At 43.8% G+C, this 18,600-nt stretch overlaps 1 protein-coding gene across 6 annotated transcripts in view; it reads left to right on the top strand.

Annotated features, from left to right (window-relative positions):
- The window catches only part of CEMIP (cell migration inducing hyaluronan binding protein), a 110,790-nt gene that overhangs the window by 81,384 nt on the left and 10,806 nt on the right, over window positions 1-18,600 (top strand). For all 6 annotated transcript variants that reach the window (XM_040706933.2, XM_040706934.2, XM_015292039.4 and 3 more), the window contains 12 exons: window positions 2,465-2,670; window positions 5,660-5,729; window positions 6,545-6,673; window positions 7,385-7,470; window positions 10,450-10,581; window positions 12,287-12,322; window positions 12,405-12,560; window positions 13,807-13,987; window positions 15,494-15,709; window positions 16,606-16,817; window positions 17,287-17,472; window positions 17,751-17,955. In XM_040706933.2, coding sequence (XP_040562867.1) covers window positions 2,465-2,670; window positions 5,660-5,729; window positions 6,545-6,673; window positions 7,385-7,470; window positions 10,450-10,581; window positions 12,287-12,322; window positions 12,405-12,560; window positions 13,807-13,987; window positions 15,494-15,709; window positions 16,606-16,817; window positions 17,287-17,472; window positions 17,751-17,955 — 1,815 coding nt within the window. The remainder of the gene's footprint in view (window positions 1-2,464; window positions 2,671-5,659; window positions 5,730-6,544; window positions 6,674-7,384; window positions 7,471-10,449; window positions 10,582-12,286; window positions 12,323-12,404; window positions 12,561-13,806; window positions 13,988-15,493; window positions 15,710-16,605; window positions 16,818-17,286; window positions 17,473-17,750; window positions 17,956-18,600) is intronic.

Raw genomic sequence — 18,600 nt, 5'->3', positions numbered from 1 at the left:
CTGGGATCAAACTTTACTCTTATTCTCACTCTGTCCACTGGAACCCAGTGAGCAACTTAAAATAGAAACTCCCATTAGTGCAAGAAATTAAATGGAAGTCAATAAACACTCTGTCAGGATCCAGGGGAGAACTGTACTTCATGGAGTAAGAGGCTGAGCTATGTGACTACTTCAGCAGTATCTGATTTTAGTAATCCAGCTGTACTGCACAGTGGTTGTTTTGCCATGGAGGGCATTATCTGGCCATAAATTACTCATGGTTAAGGTAAGATTATGGACCATTAAGAAGGTTTTAATCAAAAATTAAGTCCTTTGGAAAAAATCTTTTGGAACATGCATTTCTTTTGCTATGCAAACATTTCAGTACTGGGCTAGTGCATGAAAAAACATACAGGAAACTAAGAGCTGAGCGAGAGATGAGATATGGGAAAAGTAATTCATCAAACGGAGGGTGACAGATACAGTAGGGACCAGGTCCTTGGTTGATAACTCTGTGTTATTCTGTGGGCTTTCAGGGATGAGTTAGGACAACACTGGGTTTGTTGGCTCTGAGCCCTTCTGCCAGTGCACATTCCTCTTTCTGCTTCACTCCTCTCTCAGCAAAATGGGAGAGATATTCTCCTGCGACGTTACTTCCCATGAACAGAGGTGGGCATTGCCCCGCTATAGGCTGATTGCCACAGGTTTTCATATCCTAGTCCCGGTGCAGCACTGTGCTGGTTGGAGAGATAAATGACTTTTCCGCGTGGCTAATGTTTCTCTGAGGAAGCCATTTCCATCATCGAAATGTCACAGCACCATTACTTACATGCTTTTCCAGTGTTACTGTTGTGCGAGAGAAAACTAATTGTCTTTGGTGGCTGTCTGCAATTTTAACAACTCCGAGATTGAGAGGCTTCCTCTACACGCTGGAAATCTTCATCTGAAAAGAGGTCACTCTAATGAGATGTTCTCCTGTCCCATAAACCTTTATAATTGCAAGGCTGGGACAGCTCAAGTATCCAGGGAGGGATGGTTCAATGTAATACGTACTGTTTATGCCTAAATAAAGAAGCCTCGACCTTGCAAGAGCTGTCATCTAGTTAAATTAGAGAAGTTAGCAGTAAATTTTAGTGAAGTAATTTAGTGGAATGTACCACTTTGCAGGTCATTTTAACTCTTTTTAATTTACCGTGGTGACTTATGTTCAGAGATTTGAGTATTTACACTGGAGCATGGATGATACGTAATAGATGTGTGTGCAAATGTAAGCTTGCAATAGATTTGGCAAGCAAAGTATTCTTTCTTAAGTGAAAGCATTTTTGTAATCATTTCAACACTAGTTGTGGGATTTGATTTGAAATTGGTTCTCCTGGCCTCGAGATGAGGCACGTAGATGAAAGAAGAATCTCAGTCCTGTTTACAAAAGTAATTCAGGTGCTTGGGAGTTCAGATCTTTCAACAACCCTGTAAAGAAGGGGTTCTGTACACAGTTTAATATTGTATTTTGTCCCTTCATGATTGCTGTCTCATAAGAAGCATTTGTAGGAAAACACTGGTGTCTATCTAAGCTTTGCTAGAAAGGTTTCCCAGGTCAAAGGTAGGTAATGGGTGAAGGCTGATGGGACAAGCAAGGAGAGACCCCAGAACAGACAACATTTCACCAGGCAAATGGAAGCTTGAAATTCATTTTCCATATCCCAGATATATACATTAACAACTGACTTGTTGGACACTGTTTGAGGGTTGTGGTTTTCCAGCCAGTCCAAGCCATAGGCTTTGAGTTCAGGTATCTGCTCCTGAAATTGTTTTTTCAGATCCTCTGGTGAGGTGATGGGTATTGTTCTGTCCAACACAATAGTGTTCTGATGTTAACGCCATTGAAACCAAAACCAGAACAGCACTGATTAACACCAGCTGATTTGTCTCAGGGTCAAGTAATGCTTCTGTCAACAACTTGGAAAAAAGGATCAGGTCAAAGCTAAAACAAGCCAGCCTGTCTGGAAAAAAAGACTTGCCACCTCTCTGATAGCCTAAAAAAATATTTTTTCAGCTCAGTCGCATTTTTCAGATGTATTTTGTGTAGCTGCTTGTGTAACTCTATGTGAAGATGAATGAGCCCAGATGTAATTTGAACATCCGACATCCTTCATTCAGTTCTGCACCCCATGTTTCTTCCAGTCTCATGGTAAGATAGTCTCTGATTTTGCAGATAGGCAAGAGAATGGAACTAGCATTCCCTAGATGACAACAAATTCCAGTTGAATTGAAATTCTGAGAGGATAACAAATTCCAGTTAATAACTCCCACATCTAAATTTGTTTATGCAATGAGTTCTTAAGAGTAGAAAGTGATACTGCTTTTACTTTTGCTTCTGCTTGTACACCCCGAGTTCAAGAGGGTACTGGCGTGCTATTACTGTAAAGTCTCTTCTTTATATGTAGTGGCTGAAGGATGAAACTTGGCCTTTGTTTTGTACATGCAGGTGAAGGATGTTGTGGGTTATGATGCACTGGGCCATTGTTTCTTTACGGAGGATGGACCAGAAGAGCGCAATACATTTGATCACTGCCTTGGACTGCTTGTTAAACCCAGCACTCTGCTCCCTTCTGACCGAGACAGCAGGATGTGCAAGCTGATCACAGAGGGTGCTTACCCAGGGTACATCCCTAAACCCAGGCAAGACTGTAGGTGAGTGGGAGCCCTTCTTTTTTTCATTTTTAGCATGAAGCCAATTGTGACGATTGCTACCTAAGATATTATCGGAAATCTCTTTTGAAATAGGATTATGCCTTGCACATTCAGGAGTTGCAATGGTTCAATAAAATGTTCCCAGAATGAGCTGGATTCTGACATTAGTGCTCATATGGAATGATAGTTGATTATGAAAATACTCCCATTTATTCTGAAGCTGTTATCTGCAGAGAACAGATACAGTTTAATGATACGGGATTGGCATTATGCATCCATTGGCTGTTTACCCAAACTGTGAAGAATAAAACAAATGTGGTGTAATAAATGCAGTTTAGGACAGAATTAGGGCTTGGCAATAGGAGATCAAAGACTGTATATGCCTGTAGGATCACTAATAGTGTCTATGCATAAGCTCGTGAAGATGTTTCCATGAGAACTTCCCAAAACTTCTATTTTTCGGTATTAAACTTGAAAAATACTCAATGCCTTTCATCTCCCTTTTGCAAGATCCTTTCCTCTAAGTGTCCTTTCAGATCTGCCAACTGAGGTTTAGATGAGGATTATAGAAGCATTTGCAATGAGAAGGGATTTTACAAGTTCTTTTTGCAGTTCTGTTGCCTGTAGAAAAAAATAATCAAATGAAGTATAGAAGAAACATGACCAGCTTAGCCACATATTTAAGCATTAGAATCTGTTCTTGCTAGAATTCCTGGGTTCTTTGTTAGTAGTAATTTTTAGCACAGGTTAGAGAAACACCAGTTGTGAATACTGTTGTTGCAGTTGACCCTATCATAAGGCAGTGTATGGACTCACTGAGCTCGTGAAGTCCATTCTAGCCATTTTTCACCTGATTTTCATGCTGTTTTTCTACCTCAAAATCAAGGTGTCCAGCCTAGCAATGTGATTTCATTGCTCATTACTGGCTGCTAGGGGAAACTCCTCATTTTGATGCATGTTTGGTATCTCATTAGCTTTCTTGTTCTTCTCCCTTCCCACCAATTCTTCTTGAGAGAGCAGTACAACTCTTAAAGTGAAACCTGTGTAGTTAACAGCTGGAAAAGCAACTGTAAAGAAGGGACAATGGCAAATAATCTGGAGCAAATATACGGACATCAAGTTTGCCTTCAAAAGCTTTAAATTGGTGGTGGTCATCAAAGCTTGACAGTAAGACTGCTGTGCAAGAGAAGGGAAGTTCCTCCACAGTGAAATTTTGTCTTGAGACCACAGAGCATTTTTGCTGCATTGATGCTGCTGGGAGAAACAGCTGCTCAGATTTTTCTTTGGGGTTTTCTTTTGCTGTAGCTCGAGGGGAAAAAAAAAAAAAAAAGAACACTCCAGAGTCAGACTTCTGTCTTCAAAATGAGACAGTGAGAAGCTGCTTGATGCCTAATAACAGCTAAAAACCTTTGGGTGTTTTATTTCATTTAAAAAGTACTCTTAGGCTGCTGAGACTCTATCACCATCACCCATTCTGCCCTAAGAACTAACTGGGGTTTGGTCCAGAGAAACATATTTTTAGCTTTTTACTTTGGCAAGAGAAAGAGATGAAATTCACGCGGTGCTTTCTTTCACATCTGTGTTTGTTTATAAATGACACTTAATGTATCCATTCATAAAATAAGAGTTAATCAGCCGTTGTTCTCGTTTTCCACATAATTCACTTAATAGTCAGCGGGACATATTTTGTGTCATTTGAAATATTATTGCAGAAAAATAGCACTAGGAATGATGTGCGGATGCATAATGAAAAAGTCCCACTGTACTTTAATCCGCCACGTCTTCCTTTGTAAAGGAATTTAAGGACCAGTTAGATAGAACCCTTGTTTTTCACTGTGCTCATCTGGCCTGCTAGTGCATGAGTATACCATGGTTGCCCCGCGCATCAACCCACGCCATCCCCATGGGCAGCAGCCAAGGCACTCAGCGCAGGGATGAAGGATGAGGGCCAGCTGTGGCTCTGTTGGCTTGGAAGAGGCAGGCAGGCAGTTGCTGCCGGTAATTAAGACAATAGGATTGTGCCAAATGACACAGTAACGTGTCCAGTGCACATGGCTGTGAGGAACAGGGCTGGCTGAGACAGGTCATTGGGAAATACAGCGGGTTCAAAGCCCTGTCCTGTGCATTTGGAGGCAGTCTATCAAAAATCTCAAGTTCTTTTTTCTCATGATACAGTCACGTGTACCAAATGTTGCCTTAGTCCAGCAAATTCCTTGAGAATATAAAGCCCCCTTGAAGTCCTCCACGAAAGAGACGTAAGGGTTCGGTAGATGCATCCCCTTCAGGAGGGTGAATCCCACCCAGCAAATGTAGGGAGCGGGCCTCGTGTCTCCTGAACGTTTCACTCCCAAAGTTCATGTGCCCGTTGGTTAATGATTACTGTATGTCACCTGATGGACAGTGATAGATTGATCTTTCCTCCTCGATGGGAATCTCTCAATTAAGAGTCTTTTTATGTGCATTAGGCAAATGGAGTCTCTTTGTCCCAGAAGAAATGCAATGCATAGTGGGGTGGGGGCAAATAAAGTTAATGAATCACAGCAGCTCTGTGTAAAAGCAGGTGCTAGGGTACACTTGGAAAGCCTTTAGAGGTAATTCATCGGGTCCCTTGATTAAACAAACCTCTAATGAACCTGAGGGCTTATTTGGGGGCAAATGCTTTTCTGTAGCTTGTGCAACAACATATTTACCTTATCATAAAACATGACTGACATCTGACAGCTTCATAGCAGGCTTGGAATTGCAATAGAAATTCCTCATTTAATACTCTGGGGTTTTAAGAGATAAGGCCATGTTCTCTGTCAAACCACAAAGGACAAATGTGGTATGAGGAGAGAAAGAAAAACAACAAACAGCCCCTTTGCCCCTGGGCAAGACCCCTTATCTGGGGTCTTATCAGCCATGCCTGCACTGTGAGGAGCTGAGCCGTGATTCTGGCGTGTGCTCAAAGTGTCATTTTCATCTCACTCTTTGTTTTCCTCATCTGCAGCGCTGTATCCACCTTTTGGATAGCCAACCCGCACAACAACCTCATAAACTGTGCAGCTGCGGGGTCTGAAGTGAGTACAGAAGTTTCTTATTTGGTAACAATTCAGAGCTGAGGGCCCTGCGAGGCCGAGGCTCTTGCTGGAATAAAACCTGCTTCTGTTACTCAGGCATTCTTGAAACTGCTAGATAGAGACATATATGAATGTGGTTAGTGCTGCCAATGAAAGGTAATGTTTTTCCTTTTGTTCCACACTTGCTGTTTCTAGAGCTGGACGGCTTTAACAAAACTTCCCAGCCTTTGCACAGTGTGCAGCCTGAATAAATGAAATATATCTGGCTGCACAGTCCCAGTCTTTGGCAGTGATTCTGTTGATTGCAGTACAGTAACGTTGCCCTGAAATTTCAATCAATGCTAACACTAATTCCACAGAGATCCTTGGTCACACTGGGAGCCTTTAATTTTCTACTAAGACAAATAAACAAGCAAACAAAGCCTTAAACAAGGAGATACCAGAAGTTCAGAACCTGATTACCTGAGTTCAGGTTCCTAATGTATTTTTAGACAGCTGAATAAAATAGATCTGACTTTTAAGATGTGCACTTGCACGGGTGGGAGGGCGTCAATGTGTGTGTGTGCTGTGAGTTAGGAAAGTCGTATGACTTTAAGATAGATGTCACAGATAAATGGAAGCAGCCTGATGTTGCTGTACAGGAGTGTGACTGTAAATATGTGTGTGAGTTCAGCTCTGCTGAGCGCAGTTGGACAGGTCAGTGCTGCTAGCTGTGATTTGTCCTGAAATCTCCTGGCTTACTGATAAATCCTTGGGCTAATGCAGACCAGCAAAGAGGTTCAAGCGAAGGCTCAGATATCGTTTCTTTTTCTCAGGAAACAGGCTTTTGGTTTGTTCTGCACCACGTGCCAACGGGGCCCTCGGCAGGCATGTATTCCCCCGGCTACTCGGAGCACATGCCGATGGGGAGATTTTCCAACAACCGCGCACATTCCAACTACCGAGTGAGTCTGCACGCAACTGGAATGCTGCCGTCAAGAAAACAGCGCTTTCTCGCTCCAGCTCTTTGGATCTGCAAGCCATTAATGCCCGTGCTTTCTGTTTCGCTCAGAGTTTATGCAAACTTGTTTGTGTCTGCAGATAGAGAAGCTTGCAGTCTGGTTGGGCAGCGCTCTGAGCCAGCCAGCGTCCTCTTGGCTCCTGGGCACCAATGCTCTTCCCTCTGCTTGGCTGTGCTAGGCTTATTCTTCACTTCTGCTTTCCTAAAATAGTGCCTACAGGAGCATCTATTGGCAGCTTGTCTAATTATAGGCCTCAACTGCCAACGTTAGCAATTAACCAAATGGCTTCTAAAAGAATAAATACAGCCGCTGTGTCTGATCGCCTTCTCTCACTCTTTCCCTGTTTGCCCTCGGCACGCTGTGTGCGGTGCCGCGGTGAGGACTGCTGGTCCTGAGGCTGCAGCAGTGTGTTTAGGTGTGTGGGGGTACATTTAGAAGAGAGCTGCAGTTTCAGGAAATTTTGAGCAGTTTGGGGTGGCACATGCAATTCCTGATGGTATTGACAGTGCTCTGTTTCATGTGTTATTAGCAGAAGCATTTATTAGGATTGTGCAATATGCTTTGGCTTGGGACAGTTGGAGACAGAACTTGGAAGTGGAAAGAACCGTAGAATATGTAAATAAACTGTAATATTATATTTCCATTTTCTTTCAGGCTGGAATGATCATCGATAACGGCGTTAAAACCACTCCTGCCTCAGCCAAGGACAAAAGGCCCATTCTGACACTGATTTCTGGGAGGTAAAGTGCTCTGCATGGTGTGGTTTGAAAAAGACTTCTCTTTAGCACTGGTTTAGGACTATAATGTTGCTCCCAAGGAAGCTGATACATTGCAGTGCTTTTGGAGGGCAGTTATTGAGGAGAGGATTTCACTTAAATTTCATAGAATCATTAAGGTTGGAAAAGACCACTAAGCTCACCTAGTCCAACACCAGCCCATCACACCATGCCCACTGACCACGTCCCTCAGTGCCACATCTGCATGTGCTCTTTGAACACCTCCAGGGATGGTGACTCCACGGTGATTTATCACTTTCTAACTTCATCTCCTTGTTGCACGTCATAAAGGACCCCCAGCTCCACATCCTCCTCTTGTTGTCTTTGCTCTTTGGCTTGGAGCTGAGCGGGCGTGGATATTACATCTGCTTTAGGGTATTCTATTGATTTCTTTGGTAGATGACAGAGACAATTAAATGCTGTCTGGCCAACAGCTCTGCTGGACAGAACTTGCTGCAAGTTTCCCACAACAGGAAATGAAAGGACTTCCGGGGAATGCTGTTGATCTTCTTTGTTCCTTCGAGACCTGCTTGAGCAGGGAACACTTCAGCAGCAGAGCTTACACTCTGATTTCTGTCTAGTTCCCAATCTGACACTGCAGCAGTAGTTATGTTTAAATGTGTGGCGTGACCCTTCATCCCTGGAGCTGTGTGTAGCATCCGTATGACATAACACAGCCACTTAGAAATGCTAAAAACCTCTTTACAGAGCGTATTGTGTACCAGCAGACTTAACCCAGTGCCGGCTCCTGAGAAGTCCCACTCTTTTCCCAAAGCAGACCCCCGTGGGGAGGCTGTTGTAAGCAAAGGGTTTTTTGCAGGCAAAGTGTTCCAATGTAAGGGCTGCGCTTGCACCCTTTTGTCTCATTAGAGTCTCAGTCTGGCTCTTAACATAGTTACCAACCCCAGGGAGAGAAAAGGCTCTCAAGTTGCAGTTTTCTTTCCTGACTTCACTGCCTCTGTGGCACTCAGACGGCGTTTTCCCACGGCTGGGTCTCTGGACAGAAGAAACCAAACAGGGATGAGAAACACCACTGCTCGGGAAGGGACTGTTCAGTTTTTCCTTTCTCCTTTCCACCTCTGGTGTGCAGGTTGCCCACAGTGCTGGTTATGCAGTGTGCTGGGTTGGTTCAGCATCTTTTCCAGGCAACTCATCTCTGTGTCAGCCCAGTGCCCCACTCCACAGCTGATGCTAAAAGAGTTTCAAAAATGAATATTATTGACATTGTTTCAATGCCAAATTAATTGAAATAATTAACTGAATAGCAAAATTGCCCCTAAAAAACAGCGAACAAACAAACAAACAAAAAAAGCCCACAGCCTTCTCTGCAAATACCTCTAAATTCTCTTGAGAAATTGATGCTGCTTCTCCAGATAGCTGAACACATGCCTTGGGAAGCTGCTGGTTGCCACAGGCACAGTAAGGGATTACAAAAGGCAATTTGTCCCTTGCCCTACAAGGCAGGAATGACCCCTGGAAGCCAAGCAATTCAATATGCAGTCGTGTTTGTGCTTGGTGATTACCCAGCAGTACGGGCTGCGGCTCAGATTATTTGTACTGCTTTCCACTTTTCACTTTTTGAGACTGAAAGACTGATTAAGTGATTATAGCTACACTGGCCAGGGCAGTCTTGGACGTAGGCTGGGCAGTTACAAAGCTGGAGAGATTATTCTGCATTCAGTTACAGCATTAAGTATCTGGGCAAAAGTCTGTACCCTGCAGTGTTATTCCAGATACACACGGATGTGAATGAAACTGGAATCTATCTCCAAATATCTGTATTTAACAATGTCTAGGGAATTCACAGGGGCTGACACTAAATCTCTCTCTGAAAGCAAATTCGTAGTGATGAAGCTGCCAAAGTAATATTCATTTACTGGAACCCTATCAGCCCGATGCTCAGTTTTAGATTGATATGATGGCTTATTAAGCAGAGCAAAGAGCTATTGAATATCTGTTAGCGATTTGACAGCTTGGTCTCGCTACCCGTTGGTGAGGCATGAATTTTAATCTCTGGACCATCCGCTGCTGGCACTGAGTCGAATGCTCAGCTGTCAGGTTCTCTAAGCTGCGTTGAGCTGATGGGAGATGCTCCTTCAGCAGCAAAAGGGAGAGCTCCTGGGTGAATGGCAGCCAAGCTCAGCAGCGCCAAATCCTTGCTTGGATGCTCCTGCCTGAGTGGAGGCAGAAGGGCAGCAGAGGTCACATTTTGCTGCAGCTTCCACTTGTGTCTGCTTTTTCCCTGTATCAGGCCAGTATTTCATCATCACTGAGGACTTCAGAGCTAGAAAATTTCTTATGTATCCTGAGCGATGTGCGGTGGGAATAGTGGAGGAGCTGCTCTCAGCCTCTCTCCAATGATCATTATGGTCCTTTTCAACCCAGGCCATTCTATGATTCTATGAGTAACAGAAGGAAAATTTAGGTTAGATGTTAGGAGGAAATTGTTTACTCAGAGAGGCACTGGCACAGCTGCCCAGAGCTGTGGGTTCTCCATTGCTGGAGATGCCCAAGACCAGTTTGTGTGGGGCCCTGAGCAGCCTGAGCTGGTGGATGGCAGCCAGCCCACAGCAGGGGGTTGGGGTTGGGTGGGCTGTAAGGTCCCTTCCAACCTAAGCCATTCTATGAACAGTAAAGGATTAAAAAATATCTTTGACTTTTGGGAGCAATAGTAAATTTTCCATGCTTTCAGCAATATATCAGCTATACAATAATGGCAAGGTGAAAGGAAACTTGGAGCTTGTCTTTATAACAGCCTCGCCTGGACCAGCTGTCCCTTGGCAGAGGGCTTTGGCCACCACTGCTTGCCTAGACACGCTGCTTGGATGGACTGTTGTCCCAGAGCTGCTCTCAGCTAGCAGAAACCAGATGTTTAGCAAGGCTGTAGACCGAGCAAGGCTGCCTCCTCTTGCCAACGTTCCTTCTCTCTCCTTCTGGTTGCAGATACGGCCCACACAAAGACGCTGATCCTTTGAAGCCCAGGGAACCTGCAATAATTGAGCGCTTTATTGCCTACAAGAACCAGGATCATGGGGCCTGGCTGCGGGGCGGAGATGTGTGGCTGGACAACTGCCAGTGAGTTTTGCCTTATTTCAACTCTCAGAGTTCAGCCCGGTGTTTATGGCGAGCATAGCTGTGGTTCAGACTATTTATACCGCTTTGCACCTTTCATATGGCCAAGGTTGAAATAAAGATGAAATGTTATGAAAACACAGGCATTATTTTACACAAAGAAAACCTGTTTTTGTCTGAACTGAAGATCTCTGAGGTTATTGGGTTTTTTTTTTTGGTTTTTTTTTTTTTTGGTATGTGATTCTGACCAGCATTCAAATGATAATGTGCAAACACATGCACCAATGCAAATAACAGCACCTTTTTTTGCATGAAAAATGAGGTGCTTCAGAAAGAGAGCAGCAAAATTCACCACCTCCCCTGGCCGAGTCTGGTAACAGATCAGCTTTATGTGGTTGGCTGTTATGCTGAATAAGCCGGTAGTGATGGGGCAGACATGAAACTATGCATCACAGCAGCAAGGCAGAGAAACTGGGCACGTGTGTGTTGTGCTCTTTGAGGGCCATTTCCTGCGCTGGTCAGAACAGATATTTCTTTTGCAGTGGAAAACAGATGATCTTCTGCATTTTCTTCTGCTGAGCCAGGTTCTTGATATCAACCACAAAGAAGAAAGAGGAGAAAAAGGAAAAAGCTACTTTGCATGGCATATTGTGATAGCCGTGCCACGGGTATCTGCCTCAGCATTATCTGGTGTCCAATTGCTGGCAGGGCTGCCTTACCTCAGCGTGACCCAAACCTCGTGGGCTGGCTCTGGCAACCCGTCAGATTGGCGAGAGCAAGATTGTGGCAGAGCACTCTGAAACGTGATGCTGAGCCGTCCTGTTTGTGCTTTCTGGGAACTTCTGAGCCAGGGGTGCCTCGGGCACACCGTGGCCAACAAGATGTATCTGCAGATCTCTTGCATGCCTTGTAGAGTCTGTGTTGCTGAGTGCCACAGACAGAGGATACCAACGTTCTGAGGGCATTACCTTGCTTTATGAGCTTCCAGTAGCAATCTTATGGGTGTATCGGAATTCAAGGAAGCGGCCTGTAAACTGTAATTGTCTTTATGGCCACAGTAATTTCCGTTTCTGTTGCTACAGTAAGACTTATGTATTGCATTAACAAAACAAATGTTAATATGGCATGCAGCATACGTTTTATGGGGCCGCAGATATTAAAGGGAAGGCGATGCTGTGTAATGGGCTGCCACCTAGAGACGGGATCAGGACAAGGCAGAGCTGGGTTTTACTCGGCTCTGCACCGATGGCTTTAATGTGCGGGAGAGATCGGTGATAGAAGTGTGTGTTTACTGGCGTAAATACCATCAAGATATTAACTCAAACTATTGTATTACTCGTAGCCTCCCTGTAAGCTGGAGGCATGGATCAAAAGTTGTCATCTCCTCTGAAAGCTTTAGAATGCCAGCAAAATTGGAGAACGTTGCCATTTTTTGTTTTTAATAAGGAAGGTCTGGTCTCTGTCTTCCTGTTAGTGAAAGAGAAGCCAAGCTGCTTTTATAAAATTTCCCCTTGTAGAGTCATGTCATGAAAGCAGTATGTGGTGCACGAACACAGGGAAGCACAGAGGTGAGCGTAAGGAAAAATCTTGAGTTCTCCCATGACTACTGTTCAGTACCTAAGCCCATCTGGCCTCTACCTCAGTGGTTGTATATTGACATGACTAAACAAAGAAAACCCTTTTGACATTACCTCTCTTCTCTTGGCAGATTTGCAGACAACGGCATTGGGCTGACTCTGGCAAGGTGAGTGTCACACAGCTAGGGCTCAGCCTGGGGCACAGGGACGGTGTGAGCAGCCTTTCACCTCTGGCCCTTTCCTTCCTAGTGGTGGGACCTTCCCTCACGATGATGGGTCAAAGCAAGAAATCAAGAACAGCTTGTTTGTTGGTGAGAGTGGAAACCTGGGCACCGAGATGATGGACAATGAGATCTGGGGACCTGGCGGCCTGGATCACAGAGGCAGGACCCTGCCCATCAGCCCGTAAGTTCAGCTCAGTACATTGTTACACTCACTGTTTTCATTCTTAATACCAACTCCAGCACAGTGTGGTTTCTTCAGCACGGTTTGATTTTGTAACTTGCACACAAAGGTTTTTGGTTCCATGCCTCTCAGTCCCAAAGTCCTAGCCTAGATGTAGGTATAGAGCTCAGCACTATGGCTACTATTACAGCTGTGCTACAGGAATTTAATTCCTTCATTAAATAGTTTCAAAATATCCAGAGAAACTTGTGTGTGGTCTCTTCTTTAGCCTTACAGATCGGTTTGCACGTGAAGTAATGTTTTGCTGTTGTTCCTGAAAGCACAGTTATCCTAACGGTACCTCTGTGGTGACCAAACAGCTCAGCAGATGTTTTTCTGCCATGTTATGTGTCTCAGCTTTGCTTGTTGGTAGTGATGCAGTAGGTTTTTATTAACCATAGTGGTAATGAAAAGGCAATCTAGTAGGACTCTCCTAAATGTCCTTTCCACTTAAATAAGTGGGCACATATCATTGCTAGTGTTGAGTGCCGAAACTCACGGTGGCAGAGCTGTGAACTTGCCACCATTCATACGAGCAAGGGATCAAACTGGTTTATTATAAGTGAAATATGAAACATCTCCTCCTCTTAAGGAGTTCAAGCATCACATTCACTTAATGTTAAAACACCGTCATCTTTACCTTGCAGCTTCCATCAGAAAAGGCTCTATTTTAATAAAGTATCACAAGTTTGTGCCCTCTCAATTGTTTGCAACCTGATCAGTGAGATCTTTCCCTGTTTTCAAAGTCATTTTTACTGCATTTGAGTTGTACTGTTTCTCCTCGAGTTGGAGAAAGATGTGCTTGGACTTGTCCGAGGAGTCTGTGCTGTCCTGAGGAGTTTCAGGTTTCGCTGCTGCAGAACTCATTTGTGATGGCCAGCATGGATTTATTCATTTCTAGGTCAGAGCCTCAGCATTGCTGTAAGTTCTTTCCTTTGAGGAGTACAGACTAAATAAAGATGCTCAGTCTCAGACATGAGAGGACTTGAGATGAACTTGCAAGGTTAAGATGACTTCACAGACCTAAGAAGCAGGGAAATCCCTTCTCTTCCAAAGCACCAACTCAGGAGCCTTCCTCACGGCTGTGAAAAAAGACAGCAGCTGAGAATCAGGTGCTGCAGGACTGTCCGTGCCCAAAACACATTCTCAAGCTCATGCCTATGTATGTCATGACCATGTTTCTCTGTCTCTTTCCAATGTGTTTCAGGAATTTTCCCATTCGAGGGATTCAGTTCTACGATGGCCCAATCAATGTCCAGAACTGCACCTTCCGCAAATTTGCTGCCCTGGACGGCCGGCACACGAGTGCCTTGGCCTTCAGGCTCAACAACGCCTGGCAGAGCTGCCCCAACAACAACGTCACTGACATTCATTTTGAAGACGTCCCCGTGAGTTATCCTTCCCAGCAAGGCCTGTCCGTTGGCTTGGTAGTGGTTCTGGGGGCAAAAAGGGTGTAACGGCCTTTTGGAGAAAGCAGGAGTTCTGCAAGAGCTGCCCATTGTCTTTGCCAGAAGCAAAGAGGGTGGCAGCTGAGAAAGAGAAAGTAGGATGGATGAAATAATAAGCAAATCTGGTTTGCAGCAAGCCAGAAGTATAAAAAAAAAAAAGTAGTGGCGTCAAGTGAAAATCACTTCCATTCTTGTGTGTGTCAGAAACTGTTAAAACAGGGAGAAGAATCTGCACATGGACTGCAGTTCTGCAGACATAAATGAGAGCAGAACCCAGCCAAAAAGAGGCTGACAAATGCTGAGTTACAATATGAACTTCTGGGTGCTGCTCTGAACCTTGTGTGGGGGTCTGTGCTTTTAGAGTTATTTCTGTGTTTGCTTGCACAAATATAAGCTAACTCATTGCTAATGTTCACCTCTAGCAGCTGTTAAATCCAACTGCCAAATAAGACAAACAAACAAATAAAGTGGTTGGGAGTGAAATTGTTTGGGTTGCTCAACTTTCAGGAAGTTAGCAGGCTTGCTCAGATGTCAGGAAAAGTGCTGACTGGTGGTCCTTGTGCCAAATGGGATGGGAAAGGCAAAATTCCCCTAAAAGTGTTGCTCTGTCACTCTCTCACGTCGCACCAAGCAGGCTGGTGACATGACATTTATTTATGCTGGATAAAAATATCAGTCAGAAGTTGCCTGAGCACTCATTTCCCAAAGGAGGTCACTGACTTTTCCCAGCATCAGTATGACTTTATGTGGCTTTGGAGCCTTAAAAATATATTAGCAGACAATGAGCGAAGTGGCCCTAGTGAAATTGCTCCGTCTCCTGAACCTTCCTCCAGAATGTTAAAACAAACCTTCTCATTGCTACAGCTGCAATTCTAGTTGTTGTAGCCTTTCCACCGAGGTCAGCAGGAAAATCTGTGTCTGCTCTGTCTGACAAATCAGACACACCTTTAAGGACCATGACCCAGCTCTACGCTAACTGTAGACGTAACGAAGAGGCAGCGTGCAGTTAAAGGAGAGGAAACCCTAACAGTCCTACACCAAATGACACTGATGTTTCTGCCAACTAACAAGATCAACTCAGTTGAAAATGATTTTAGTGCTTTCATCTGTGGATGCTCCATTTCAGAAGTTAATAGTTCTATTAGCATGTAAATGTTATCTTGGAACACCTCTGCCACTCCAAACTTCATCTGGAGGCATGGAGCTTCAGTGCCATTGAACGTCAGGCCTGCAGTGTGTCATGCTGAGCAGCCAAAAATCTGTGGCTGTTTGAAGAATTATTATATTAGTGCATGCACTGATTTCTTCAAGTATTAGTTTGCCCCCAAAGCTAACAATCCTTCTAGTCTGTTGAGCCATTTCAGTGACCGCAGCTGTCCTTGGCTTTGTACTGTAAGTGATTAATTCCTTTCTGGTGACATGAATGTGTCTCACTGTTTTGTTTAGATTACCTCAAGGGTCTTCTTCGGAGAACCTGGGCCCTGGTTCAATGACCTGGATATGGATGGTGATAAAACATCTGTTTTTCATGATGTGGATGGTTCTGTGTCTGAGTATCCAGGCTCATACCTGATAAAAGAAGATAACTGGTTAATCAAACACCCAGACTGCATCGATGTGCCTGACTGGAGAGGTTCTATCTGCAGTGGACACTATGCGCAGGTAAAGCTGCTTAATTTGATGTATCATTATCACTTTAATTATCTTGGCGTTGTAAAGCATGACTTCTAGGAATGTGCTTTCTACAGAGAGCTCAGGGTTTAATTGCATGTGCATGCAGGCGATTTTGAACACAAAGATCTTGTACTTTGATTTGGACACCTTGGCCTGAAACAACTTTTACCCCACAAGCACTAACAGATTAATATTCATAAATCTACCAGCTACTGGGTAAGGAAGGGTTATTTCCCCTCACTCCGAGGAGGGAAGTGCTGCCCACAGTCCTATGGTAAGCATGCTGAGGAGTCAAAATTAGACTTCAGCTCATGGTCTTTCATCATCCTGTTGAGTAACCACCAAACCATTCTTCCCACCGTGTGAGCTCTTGCCCTACTGTCTGGAGAGAGTCCTTGTTTTTCTCTCTTAAGTAGTGCCTTTTTTTTTTTTTTTTTTTGTCTTAGGTGTTGATAGTGTTGCTTTTTCAGCGTAGCACCGCTAAAGTGAAGCTGTAACCACGGGGCTGGTTTTCCTACTCAAATCCAGACAGAAGGGCCCTTGTTTAACACAAGTCAGACGTCCTACAGCCAACGTTTGCCATTAATGCTGTGAAATACTTCAGCTCTACTGTAGGCCTATCTGGGCCTTAACTGACATGCTTTAAATAAGGAAATGGTCTTTATTTTTCCCATTTTTATTTTTTTAATTAAAAAACAAACCCCAAAACAGTCTATTTAAAAAAAAAAAGAAGCTGAAGAAACTGAATGTACATGTTTTAAGTGTATGGTGTACAAGTCACTGCTGAAATGATAGACTTCACACAAGTTCACAGCTGTAGAGTAGCTGAACCTTTAATGTTTTACTATAATTCATTAAACGCTTGATGATCTTTTTTCATCTAGATATACATCCAAGCCTACAAGCCAGCCAACCTCAAAATGAAAATAATAAAAAATGACTACCACAATCATCCACTCTACTTGGAAGGGGCTTTGAGCAAAAGCACTCATTACCAGCAATATCAGCCAGTTATAACTCTGAGGAAAGGCTACACCATTCACTGGGACAAGACAGCCCCTGAAGAGCTGACCATATGGCTCATCAACTTCAACAAGTGAGTGATCCAACTGAATTCCAACATTCCATCTCAATAATGTAACTGCACATTCTTAATGGGTGAGGTCATTGCTATGTGAACTCTTCCAGAATTAACATACTTGTTCCAGGAACTCCATTGAGTTCACCATCTTTTCACTTGACATCTCAGATTCCTATTTGCTCCCTGGGGAAGCCCTGGAAGATAACACAGTTCATTTTTAGAAGCCTAGATAATTCATTCCCGGTGCATAGAAGTCAGAAGTGTAGAAGTCAGGAGCAGATCCTGACCCCCGTTGCCTAACCAAACCACAGAGGTTATATCTAATTTACATTGCATTGATTGATCCTAAGCCATTAGAATTTTAACTGGCCAGGAAAAGAATAAGTTACCTTTTAGAGTGAATTATTTAGTTTGGCTTTTAACATGCACAGGAAAATAATAGTAATGTGTCGACTTGTTACAACCTGAGTCTTTGCTATTTCAGGAACGACTGGATCCAAGTAGGGTTTTGTTATCCTAAAGGGACGACATTTTCCATACTCTCAGACATCCACAATCGTCTCTTGAAGAAAACGATCAAAACTGGAACCTTCTATAGAGTATCTCAAATGGAGAAACTGGAGTACAGATATCCTAGCAAAGGATACTACTACTGGGATGAGGACACTGGGTAAGGAAATGGCCCTCGATGATTTGGACACCCTTTTGAGAAAGCTGATGGAATTCTGAGCTGTTTGGCCAATGCCGTCAGTTGGGATCACGATAAAACCAGAAATGCAGGCATCCTTTTAAATGTACGTCACGTGTTTAGTGCTGTAAACTCCTGAAACCAGCACAGAGGGCTTTCAACGTGCATTATTGCAAAGTATTAGGAAGGAGCCCACTGAACCGTAGTCATTTTTTGCACTGAACTCAAGGATGCTCTTCACTTTTCTCCCCTACGTACAGGCTGCTGTTTCTGAAACTTAAAGCTCAAAATGAGAAGGAGAAATTTGCTTTCTGCTCCGTCAAAGGCTGTGAACGAATTAGGATCAAAGCTATGATTCCAAAGACTGCTGGTGTCAGTGACTGTCAAGCCACGGCTTATCCCAAGTACATCGAGACACCCGTAGTAGAAGTGCCAATGCCTAAGAAGCTATCTAGTGTGCAGCTGGTAAAGTAGTTGATTTCCTATCACAAAGCTGTCTCTTATTCTAGCACATATTATTCCTCTAATCGTGAAAAGACTTTGTAATGGATTCAGTACATTTCATGCCAATGTTTATGAAATGGATCAGACATGAGAAGTTGTATGAAACAGATTCTTACAAGTGCCAAGTATGAAGGTCCTTAAAGGACAGAGCAGTTCAAGACCTCAACTGAAGTTAAATACCCGGTCTTTTTAGTCTCCACTGGGAAGTGCTGTGCTTAAAAGCATAGGATAAATAGCGGTGAGCTGGAAGAGGGCTTGGTCCATGGAATGTGATGCTGGGGAGACGCAGCTGATTGTCACCTTCGTATATAGGATTTTGCACAACGCTGTGTCTCCTATATTCTGTCCCATCTGATTCTGAGGGAAAAAGGAGAATATTTATCTCATCACCCTTGAAGCAGGAACTCATAGCAAAGCCTCAGAGAATTGTGTATAAGCACCACAAAGTGAGAATCACTTACACTCGGCCACTTGGTGAAACAGTTCAGATGTGGACAGGATGAGCAGAGATGTTGCCGTTGCGCCCAGTCTCATTAGGAATGCAATTTGGCAAGTCACAGCTCATTATGTAGCTGACTTCTTGACTGAATTTTGAGGTTTAAAATG

The sequence above is a fragment of the Gallus gallus genome, chromosome 10, assembly GCF_016699485.2.
Source record: "Gallus gallus isolate bGalGal1 chromosome 10, bGalGal1.mat.broiler.GRCg7b, whole genome shotgun sequence".
Lineage (NCBI taxonomy): Eukaryota > Metazoa > Chordata > Aves > Galliformes > Phasianidae > Gallus > Gallus gallus.
Note: the sequence above shows the minus strand (reverse complement) of the source record. Positions and strands in the feature narration are given on the sequence as shown.